Source organism: Orycteropus afer, unplaced genomic scaffold (assembly GCF_000298275.1).
Source record: "Orycteropus afer afer isolate SDZICR_OR568_19922 unplaced genomic scaffold, OryAfe1.0 scaffold00020, whole genome shotgun sequence".
Taxonomy (NCBI): domain Eukaryota; kingdom Metazoa; phylum Chordata; class Mammalia; order Tubulidentata; family Orycteropodidae; genus Orycteropus; species Orycteropus afer.
Window position 1 is genome coordinate 6323733 of NW_006921607.1, and position 11257 is coordinate 6334989.

At 45.0% G+C, this 11257-nt stretch overlaps 1 protein-coding gene across 1 annotated transcript; it reads right to left on the bottom strand.

The window, feature by feature from the left end:
* Positions 1-1488: 1488 nt before the first annotated feature.
* LOC103191835 (beta-defensin 36-like) lies at positions 1489-5758 on the bottom strand. The gene is made up of 2 exons (XM_007934713.1): positions 5701-5758; positions 1489-1622 (listed from the first exon to the last, which is right to left on the bottom strand). The coding sequence occupies exons 1-2, from the start codon at positions 5756-5758 to the stop codon at positions 1489-1491; spliced, it is 192 nt and encodes a 63-aa protein (XP_007932904.1).
* Between the last annotated feature and the right edge of the window lie 5499 nt (positions 5759-11257).

The following is an 11257-nucleotide window of genomic DNA, read 5'->3' on the forward strand; positions in this document are numbered from 1 at the left end:
CGAGAGTCAGAATAGCTTCATGTTTCTCCAGCAACATGAGAAGTTGAAACACAATGAAACAGAGCCTTCCAATTTTGAGGGAAAATAATTTGCAATATGGAATGGTGAAACTAATCAACAAACTAACCAAGTGTGAGATTAGCAAGTTTTCAGGAAGCTAGCAGGAGATGTTTCCCAAAAATAAAGCCAAGAAAGAAGATCCAGGGTCCAGAAAGTAGGGCATTTATCTCAGGAGAAAATCAAAGAGGACCCCCAGGAAGTAAGTTGTTTTACACAGACATCCAAGGAGGTCACGAAGTGTAGCAGTAACCAGTTCACTGTTCCAGTGTGGAGCAGGTCCAAATGCCCAGGGAGAGAGATCTCCAGGAAGATAAAGTTAATAAAATATCTCCTGATTCTGAATTTACTTACAGGAGATAAAATACAGTTTTCCACAGTGGTAATTGAATGGCTAATACCGAAAACTGCAAAATTAACAAGTAATGCTACAAGCATATCAAGCCAAAAACCCACTGCCATCAGGCTGATTCTGACTCATAGCGACCCAATTGGGTTTCCGAAGTGATAAATCTTCATGGAAGTAGATAGCCCCGTCTTCCTTCCGCAGAGTGGCTGGTGGGTTTGAACTGTCAGCCCTCTAGTTAGCAGACAAATGCCTTAGGCACTGCGCCACCAAATCTTTTATAAGCATATGACAATGAAAGTAAATCCCAAAAACAGCCAAAAGACATGAGAGTGGTTTCCTTTGGAAAAAGGGAAATAAAGAAAGGGAAGCAGGTAACTCTTGTATTTAATTATAGTCTCTTATTCAAATTTGATTTTTAAAACTATGTGGATGTACAGCTTTCATGAAAATTTGAGCTAAATGTTAAAAAATGAAAATAATATATGTGGAGAGAAACAATGGAGTAAGAATCAGATTTGGAAGTGAGAACCGTATCTGGCTTAACTCTCCAGTTTCTATCCCCATTGTAGCATTCACCCTCTTCCTCCACTCCACCTCTATCAGCTTTATATTTGAGACATTCAAATAAATATACTAAACATTTTCATTTATATTAGCAATGAACCAGAAGGCAGGGAACTATCTGTAAATTTACTTGAGTCATGCAAACCAATGTTTAATCGCAGCACCTCCTCATGTTAGTCATGTAGATGGCATTGAGTAAATCACCTCACCAGGCTAAGACTCAGTTTCCCCATCCATAAAATAAAAGAAATGACATTATCTGCCTCTCGGGTTGGTTGCAAGGAATAGATAAGATAAAGGATGCAGAGCACCTAACACACAGTAGGTCCACTTTCCTGTCCTGTGTATACTTCCTTATCCACACCTCTCCTGCTTGAGCGTGATTAGGTTTACTAAGAGACAGACACAGGGGACAGCCAAAGATGTTTTAATAAGGCTCAGGGACCCATGGAGGGCAGACTCAGGGCAGAGCTAGCTTCATTTTTGTGGTCTCAGGCTTCAAAAGCACTAAACTAGGCTCAGTGCAGATCTGGCTGGTGCTTGGGCTTCACGCAGCAAAGCTTTTCATTCCCACAGAAAATATAGGCGATTTCATTCTTGACACATTTCTCACGGCAGGTGCCACGCTGACTCCAGCATTTTCTGGAGCCGCCTAAAACAGAGAATAAAAGGAGGGAGCCAGTGTCAGTCCTGAGGGAAAACCGGTCCTGGGTTTGAGAGGACTCACAGAAGGCCAAAAGTTCCTAGGTGTGCAAAAGGTTCATGCTCAACTGCTAACCTAAAGGTTGACAGTTCAAACCACCCAGCAGCACCACAGAAGGCAATGCCTGGTGACCTGTTTCTGTTAAGATTACAGCCTAGAAAATCCTGTGGAGCAGTTCTACTCTATAGCACATGGATGGGGTTGTCATGATTCAGAATTAACCCAACAGCAACTAACAACAGTCACAGACGGCCAGGCAGAGAAAGGGGACCTCAGACGGAGGAGCTTTCTAACAACCAAATGAGCTAGAAAGGACGGCATGGACTAGTAATGAACATTTAATATAGAGTTACTTATGGAACTAAGAGGAGCTCTGGTGGTGCCTAAGGCATTTGACTGCTAAGCAGAAGGCTGGCGGTTCAAACCCACCAGCCACTCCTCAGAAGGAAGGTTGGGCAATCTACTTTTCTAGAGATATCACCTCAGAAACCCAAGGAGAGGTCGCTTGGAGTTGGGTCTGAACTCGACAGCACATAACAACAACAACAACAACATAGAACTAAAATTAAGTGAGGTTTAAGAGAGAGAGCTAGAAAAAAATTTCTGTATAACTGTGTTGTTGTTGTTGTTATATGCCGTGGAGTTGGACCTGACTCATAGCGACCCCTCTTTGGGTTTCCGAGGTGGTATCACTACGGAAGTAGATTGCCCAACCTTCCTTCCGAAGAGTGGCTGGTGGGTTTGAACTGCCAGGCTTCTAGTTAGCAGTCAAGTGCCTTAGGCACTATGCTACCAGAGCTCCTATACACACATATTTTAAAATAAAATACCTATGAATTTCTAGTGGTACTTCCAATTCAAATTTAGAACTCAAGGTTTATACTTAACCTGTATCATTTTTTTTTTTTTCTGCACTGAGAATGTTGGTTTTCAAGATCACAGGGGGTGATAGAATTAGAATATCCCATAATTATTAATCAGGTTTATCCTACCTTACGTACACAATAATACCAGTCCTACCCACCATAACATGATTACTAACACTAGTTAAAATTTCTGCATATGGTCTGCATAGGTTAGCAATTAGTAAAGAATGTTTGCTGCAGGCAGTGTGCTTTTTTTAACCCTTTCATGACCCATGGGACATATAGTGCTCACCTAAATTTTCTGCCTCTGAGGTTTAATGAAGGAGCTCTAGTGGTGCAGAGGTTAAAGCATTTGGCTGCTAGCCAAAAGGTCAGTAGTTCAAATCTACCAGTCACAGTCACTCCCCGTGGCAGAAAGAAAAGGCAGTCTGCTTCCACACAAATTTACAGCCTTGGAAACCCTATGGTTTACAGGGTTAAGGACCCTCTGTATTATAGGGTCCTTATGAATCCGAATGTACTCCGTGGAGGAGGATTTTGGTTTAATGAGAAACTCTCTCACTTTTAAGGAGTTCTGGTAGCTTAGTGGGTAAGGCCTTTGGTTACTAACTAGAAGGTAAGTGGTTCGAACCCACCAGCTGCTCCGCGGGAGGCAGATAAGTCCATCTACTTCCACAAAGATTTCCAGCCTTGGAAACCCAACAGGGGTCGCCATGAGTCGGAATCTACTCCAAGGAATTGGGTTTGGGTTTTGGAGGTTTTTATCTCACTTTTAGTGCATGCTGCCATCTAGTGGGAGCCTGTATAACTGCAAGAATCTGAAGAAGTGGCCTCATCCCAGCCACGCCAGCACGAGAGACCTGTAAGACGTGTGTGCGACTGGTACTACTTTGGGGCGGGGGTGGGGGGAAGGCAGAATTACTGTCATTCCAAAATGCCTCCCATTACTTAAAACACAGAGTTCCAACGAGAAATTCAAAGCAGAAAATAATTCGGTGTTAGAAATATTAAAGAACTATCCATCCGTATGGGATCAAATTGACATCGAGTTGAAAAAGTTGAAAAGTCAGGTGGAAAGTGTGGGGGCAGTGAGTTTATGTTAACGAGGGAGAAACGATTCTGAAAAGGACAGTGACAGTGGTTGCACAACTCAAAGAAGGTAACCAACGTCACTGAATTGTAGAAATTATTGAATTGGTGTATGTTTTGCTGTAGTATTTTCAACAATTTTAAAATATTATTTTCCACTAAAATAAAAGACACCAGAGCTTCTTGGTGAGGTTGTAGATTCCAGTTTGGGGGCAGGGAATGTACAAGACAGCCTAAAACCCTCTGTAGCATCAGATACCAAGGAAGCTATCCAAGGCTGATGGGGATTTACCAAAAAGACTCAGAAGCCAAAGGTCCCACTTGACATTTGTTCTTCAATAAGATTAATAATTGCAATAAAGTCTAATATTTAGGACAAGTCTCTAGATGGTGCAAACAGTTAATGTACTCGGCTACTAACCAAAGGGTTGGAAGTTCAAATCCCCCAGAGGCACCTCAGAGCTGGTGATTAACTTCTGAAAAATCAACCATTGAAAATCCCATGGACACAGTTTAACTATGACACACAAGTAGCCGTGAACTGGAACCAGCCAATGGCAACTGGTGGTGAACAATATTTAGGAAATAATATGTAGGAAAAATTACTCAACCTCAGGAGTTAATAGGCAAGTAATTGATTACTTACAAACTAGTAAATAAACACAGAGTCATGCATTTATCCTGCTCACCTCTCTAAACTACCTTTGAGTAACCAAATAGTACATGAGGGAAGCATCCCTTTTGTAAGTCTATCTATGTCTGCACTGCCATCAAGTCAATTCTTACTCATAGTGTCCCCCATTGAGTTTCCAAGGCTTATTGGGTTTCCAAGGCTGTAAATCTTTATGGAAGCAGATTGCCTCACATTTCTCCCATGGAGCAGCTAGTGAGTTTGAACTGAGACCTTCTGGTTAGCAGCCAAATGCCTTACCCACTATGCCACCAGAACTCCTCTTTTACAAGTAAATTAAACTCTAAAATTCACTGCCCTCAAGTCAGATCCGATTCATAGCAACCCCTCCTTGGATTTCCGAGGCAGTATCACTATGGAAGTAGATTGCCCAACCTTCCTTCCAAGGAGCGGCTGGTTGGTTTGAACCTCCAGCCTTCTGCTTAGCAGTCAAGTGCCTTAGGCACCTATAAGTAGTCCACCTAATAAATGAATGTTCTTCCCTGCACAGCTGCACCTTCTCACTTCCTTCAAATCTCAGGTCAAACGTCCCCTTCTCTGAGCTTTCCTTTAAAATGCAGCCCCACCTGTCGTGACACTTGCTGCCTCTTCCCTCCTTACTCTGCTCATTGACTTTCTCAGGAGAATGTGTTCTCCTAGAGGAAAAGAATTTCGTTTGTTTCCTGGCTTGTTGATTTTGTTCACTGCTCTATCTCCGGCACCAATCATGGTGCTGGCACATGGAATCCACTCAACGATATTGACACAGTGCGTGACTGGCTTAATTAAGTAATGCCATGTGAACTTTTCCCTAAATGCTGCTGTCATCCTGGGAAGGTTACCAAACACCAAACCAAACCAGTTGCCCTGATGTCAAGAGAAGGGGAATGAAAGGAGAACCGCTGAGAGACCAAAGCTTTATCCAAAGCAGAATGAATTAATCCAACGGTTTTAAACCAGAAAAGATGGATATAATTTACTGCTGAATCTAAGGGCAGCCCTGTGCCCTTTCCAATGCTCCGCTTGCCTAGCAGCAGGATGGGAACGTCTCGGGGAAAAGTTCAGATAAACTACAGAAAAAGAAGCTGCATTTGCCTCACACCAAAATTTCATTGTGTTTGATGTTGATCCCTTGACTTCATGTTTCATGTCAAATTGAAAAATGAGTACATTGAAATTCAGAGCAACCAGGTGGTCATCTGGGGTGAGGGCAACCCCACAGAGCTAGTCAACAGTGGGGCAGGTTCTGACCTTGGATTTGGGGGCTCTTCCTTCTTCCTCCATGAGTCTTGTTTCCCACCGTCAGTCCCCTGCCTGCCCATCCCCCCAGCCCTGGGTCTCACCTGACCAGGACCCATTCATTCTCCACTCTCTCCCCATCCCCTGAAGAGGTCTAGGTTACCTGGAACAACCTGGAACAAGAGCAGGAGGGCAGCCAACGTTAGCAATAAAAGTTTCATGACTGGAGGTAGCCCAAGTGCTGTGTAGGCTCGGAGGAGGTGACAAGTCAATGGGGAAGAGCTCTGGACTGGCTGGCACCCTCTAATCAACTGGGACACATGTCGCTTACACGTGCCCTCAGCTGCCCATGAGTGCAGCCTGCCCTGGAACATCCTGTCTTCCCGCCTACTCCTCGATCACCATCCCAGTACACCCGAGCCCACAATGTGGAGACACACATCCCAAGCTGAGACACCTCTCTTTGTCCCCTTCACCATTCTCTGGATGCTGAAAAACAAAACAAAACAAAAAGCCAAACCCACTGCTATTGAGTGGATTCTGACTCATGTTGTTGTTGCTAGGTGCTGTCTCCGACTCATAGTGACCTTATGCACAGCAGAACAAAACACTGCCCAGTCCTGTGCCGGCTTCACAATCCTTGCTATACCTGAGCCCATCACTGCAGCCACCGTGTCAATCCATCTCGTTGAGGGCCTTCCCCTTCTTCATTGACCCTCCACTTTACCAAGCATGATAGCCTTCTTTGGGGAATGGTTCCTCCTGACAATGTGACCAAAGTGGGTGAGACGAAGTCTGGCCATCCTTGCTTCCAAGGAGCATTCCAGCTGCACCTCCTCCAGGACAGATGTGTTAGTCCTTTTAGCAGTCCAGGGTACTCTTAGCATTCTTCTCCAGCACCACAACTCAAAAGCATCAACTCTTCTTCAGTCTTCCTTATTCATTATCCAGCTCTCACATGCATAAGAGGCAATTGATAATACCATGGCTTGGATTAGGTGCACCTTAGTCTTCATGGAGACATCTTTGCTCTTCAGCACTTGAAAGAGGTCTTTTGCAGCAGATTTTCCCAATGCAATACATTATCTGACGTCTTGACTGCTGTTTCCATTGGTGTTGATTGTAGAACCAAGTAATATGAAGTCCTTGACAACTTCAATTTTTTCTCCATCCACACAAACCAAACCAAACTCACTGCCATCAAGTCAGGTCTCACTCATAGCAAGTCCTCCTTGGGTCTCTGAGGTGATATCACTACGGAAGTAGATTCCCCAACCTTCCTTCCGGGGAGTGGCTGGTGGGTTTGAACCACCAGCCTTCTGGTTAGCAGGCAAATGCCTTAGGCACTATGCCACCAGAGCTCCATCCATAGTGAAGCTACTTGTTGGACCAGTTGTGAGGATTTTGTGGTTTGTTGTGTTGTTTTGTTTTTTAGTGTAATCCATACTGAAGGCTGTAGTCTTTAATCTTCATCAGTAAATGCTTCAAGTCATCCTCACTTTGAGCAAGCAAAGTTGTATCATCTGCGTATCACAGGTTGTTAATGAGTCTTCCTCCAATCCTGATGCTATGCTCTTCATATAATCCAGCTTCTCGGATGATTTGCTCAGAATATTCTGACTCATAGCCACCTTATAAGACAGAGTAGAACTGACTCACAGGGTTTCCGAGGCTGTAAATCTTTATGGCCTAATCTTTCTCCTGCAGAGCAGCTAGTAGATTCGAACCACCCACCTCTTGGTTAGCAGTCAAATGCTTTAACTACTGGGCCACCAGAGCTCCTTGGGTGCTGAAAGGCACAGAAATGGAAAGCTGCAGATCTCTAAGTTTTCACCACCAACAAAGGCCAAGCCAACTGAGTTACACCTAAGGATTCTCAGGGTGCCCTCACTGAGCCGCAACTCTTGTTTGTTTGTTTTTGTTTGTTTTGTTCACTGCATTGTCTCCAGCACGTATCACAGTGCCTGGCACATGCAATCTACTCAACAATATTTATTGAGTGAGGAAATCATCTAATTCACACTTGGGTCCAAGGCCTCTGCTCTCAATAGCAACACCCAATGTGCTGTATGGCCCTTGCAGACCCTAGGTCCTCTTGGCCTGCTCTTTGTACAGGCAAAGGAGCTCTGGTGGCTCTGTGGTTAAAGCATTGGACTGCTAACCAAAAGGTTGACAGGCCAAACCCATCATATGCTCCATAGAAGAAAGATGAGGCAGTCTGCTTCCATAAAGATTTACAGCCTTGGAAACCCTCTGGGGCAGTTCTACTCTGCCCTATGGGGTTGCTGTGAGTTGGACTAGACTCAATGGCAGTGGGTTTTGTATGAGCAAAGCACAAATATTTGCTCTTGTTAATACAAAGCCTTAATATTCTCCCTCGGAACACTTGAATGATCCTCACCACTTCAAGATATTTCTGGAATCGGGTACATGGGGTGCAGGAGTCGAGGAGATGCCTTGTGGTTCCTTAGGTCCAGGGGTTTAGAACTGGGTGGAAGAACTTTTAAGTCAGGTCATGATATAGTCTGACTTTGCTTTTTAAATAGACTCGGCTAGCTTTGTGAGACCTCTCCTTGCTAAATGGTGGAAGGGAGACATGTCAGCTCAGGGGTGTGTGCCTCCAAGCTGTGGGCTCGAGGGGGTGGAGCTGTGCCCGGGGGCAGCTGAGGGCACGTGCGGGTGGTGAGTGTTCCAGTCGCTCAGAGGCAACAGGAGCCAGAGAGACCAAAGCTCTCCCCCATTTGCCTTGTCCTTGCATCGGACTTGCGACCTCACCTTGGGCCACCTCCAACCATGAGGCTCCTTCTGCTGACATTTGCTATGCTGCTGCTCATGTCCCAGCTCACTCCAGGTAACCTGGGCATCTTCAGAGGACGGGCAGGGTGTGGCGACTGTGGCCTGGCCAGAGAATCCCGAAGGTTGGGGTCAGGCTGCCAGGCAACATGAGGTCACCATTCAGAGCCACATGGAGGAGGACCTACCTGGCACCCTGAAGCTGCCTTCACCAACAGCAGGTGCCAGATCTTTGATCCGAGCTGCAATGTCCAGACCTGCTTACTGAGCCATCCCCGCCATCTTCTGCTCAGCTCCAGGGAGCTTGCAAAGGTGGCCTAGCAGAAGAGTGGAAGGGGGTGGGGACAGGAGAAGCAGGAAAAAGGTGAGGGTAATAGTGGCCCTTTTGCAAAATCATCCTGAGAATTATCTAGGCTTTGTGAAGAGTGCGGCTGCCTTAACAGGAGAAAAATTCTCATATTTGCTATTGCTGGCTCTGTCAGACCCCGTGCTGGGAGCTGAGCTCACAGAAAAAAATGACATGGCCCTGGGGGAGTGCACTGTGGAAACAGGGTGACCTGAGCTGTGATAGAGGGAAGCTAGGGGCCTAGGGTGTGCCCAGGAGGGACCAACCCAGCCTGAAAGCCGGAGAAGTCTCCTGGGGAAGGGGGGACAGGTCTTGAGTCCTGAGAAATGAGTAGATATGAGAAGGGGCAGAGGAGGTAGAACTAGGAAAGGTGTCCCAGGCAGAGAGATTAATTTATGCAAAGGCCCAGATGGGGGAACGAGCATGACACCTTCAGGGAACCGGCATAAAATAGAGGAGTCAGTTAGGACAGCAGCTGGCAAAGGATTTGAGTCCTGGGCTCGATGGTTTTGAATGCTAGGTGAGGGAGCCATGGAAAGGTCTAAGCCGAGAAGGGCCCTGGTCACTGCCCATTCCACTAACTGAGCACCAGCTCCCCACCTTCTCCTGGGCATCTAGCAGACACTTCTGCCCACCCTGAGATTGTGTGGATGTTTGTGTGGTAAATATAAAGGACCCTGGGTGCCAGTCAGCCACTAACACAAAGATTGGTGGTTCAATCCCACCCAGCAGCTCTGAAGAAGAAAGCCCTGGCAAACTGCTTCCGTAGCAGGTTTGGTTTTGTGGTTTTCATGGTTAGTGTATAGGTAGCAAAACATTTGCCATTTCAGCAATCTTCACACGTTCAGTGACATCAGTTATGTTCATCAAGTTGTTCAATTATCACCCTCAACCATTCTCAAACCTTTCCATCACCTTTCACAGAAGCTCGGTGTCTCCACCACCTTTCACAGAAGCTCGGTGTCCCCTAAGTATTGTGTTTTCCGTTCTACCTGCCTCCTAGTAACCACTAAAACCAAAACTAAACCCACTGCCCTTGAGTCTATTCCACCTCATAGCCACTCCCTGGGGCGGAGCAGAACTGCCTTATAGGGTTTCCAGGTCTAAAAATCTTAAGGGAAGCAGATTGCCTCATCTTTCTCCCAGAGAATGCCTGGCAGGTTCAAACCACTGACATTTTAATTAGCAGTCCAATACTTTAACTATAACCCCACCAGAACTCCTTAAACCAAACAAAACCAAACCCACTGCCTTCTAATGGGATCCAACTCATAGCCACCCCTCCTTGGGTTTCTGAGGCGGTATCACTACGGAAGTAGATTGGCCAACCTTCCTTCCGAGGAGTGGCTGGTGGGTTTGAACCTCCAGACTTCTGGTTAGCAGTCAAATGCCTTAGGCACTCCACCACGAGAGATCCCACCAGAACTCCTTAGTTACCACTAATAAACTTTACATACTTGCCTGTTGTAGATATTTCACATCAGTGGGATCATACAACAGTTGTCCTTTTGTGACTGATTTATTTCACTCAGCTTAATGTTTTAAGATTCATCCCTGTTGTGGCATTCATTTTTCTTTATGGCTGAGTAATATTCCATTGAATGTATATTCCACATTTTGTGTATCTATTCACTTGTTGATGAACATTTAGGTTATTTCCACCTTTTGGCTATTGTGAATAATGCTACAATGCACATGCATCTGTCTGATTTCCTGCTTTTAATTCTTTTGTGTATATGCCTTGGAGCGGAACTACCTTAAGGCATTGGCTGCTAACCAGAAGGTTGGTTGTTCAAACCCACCAGCCATCGAATGGAAGGAAGACCAGGCAATCTACTTCCATAAAGATTTACCCCACCTTGGAAACCCAATGGGGGTTACTATGAGTTGGAATCGACTCAGTGGCCGTGGGTTTGGTTTTTGGTTTTCCACAGGGTCAGGATGTGATTGAATTTCCTCAAATTATTTCTTTGGGGATTGCAAACTGGTGATAATCTTTTATGTTTTCTTCAGTAGTTAGCTGGAACAGTTCCGTAAAAAAGACATTCCTTATAGTCTACTATTTGGTTATTCAGCAATACAGTTCAACCAGGAAAGACAGAATAAATGCTTAGCGATTTTTCTTTATTTATGAATCTGCAAGATACTTTATTTTCCTATTGTCCTCCAAAGGTGACAAATTAGTTTTTAATATAATTATAAATTCATGAATGTAAATGTATTTGATGAGTTCTCACTCATTACAATTCTTAACTCTGATTGAAACTCAAATTGTCCCACCGTTGACTAGTGAAATATCTTTAATATGGCTCCTGAAACTCATTTCACATAGTCCTGATAGTCTTTGAAAGGTCTCTGGGTAGTGAAATGGTTTGTGCTAGATTACTAACCTAAAGGTCGGCAGTTCAAACCCACCTAGTGGTACCATGGAAGATAGGCCTAATCATCTGCTTCCCTAAGACTACAGCCATGAAAACCCTATGGAGAAGTTCTGCTCTGTAATATATGGGGTAATGGGAGCTCTGGTAGCGTAGTGCCTACGGCACTTGACTGCTAACCAGAAGGCTGGCAGTTCAAACCT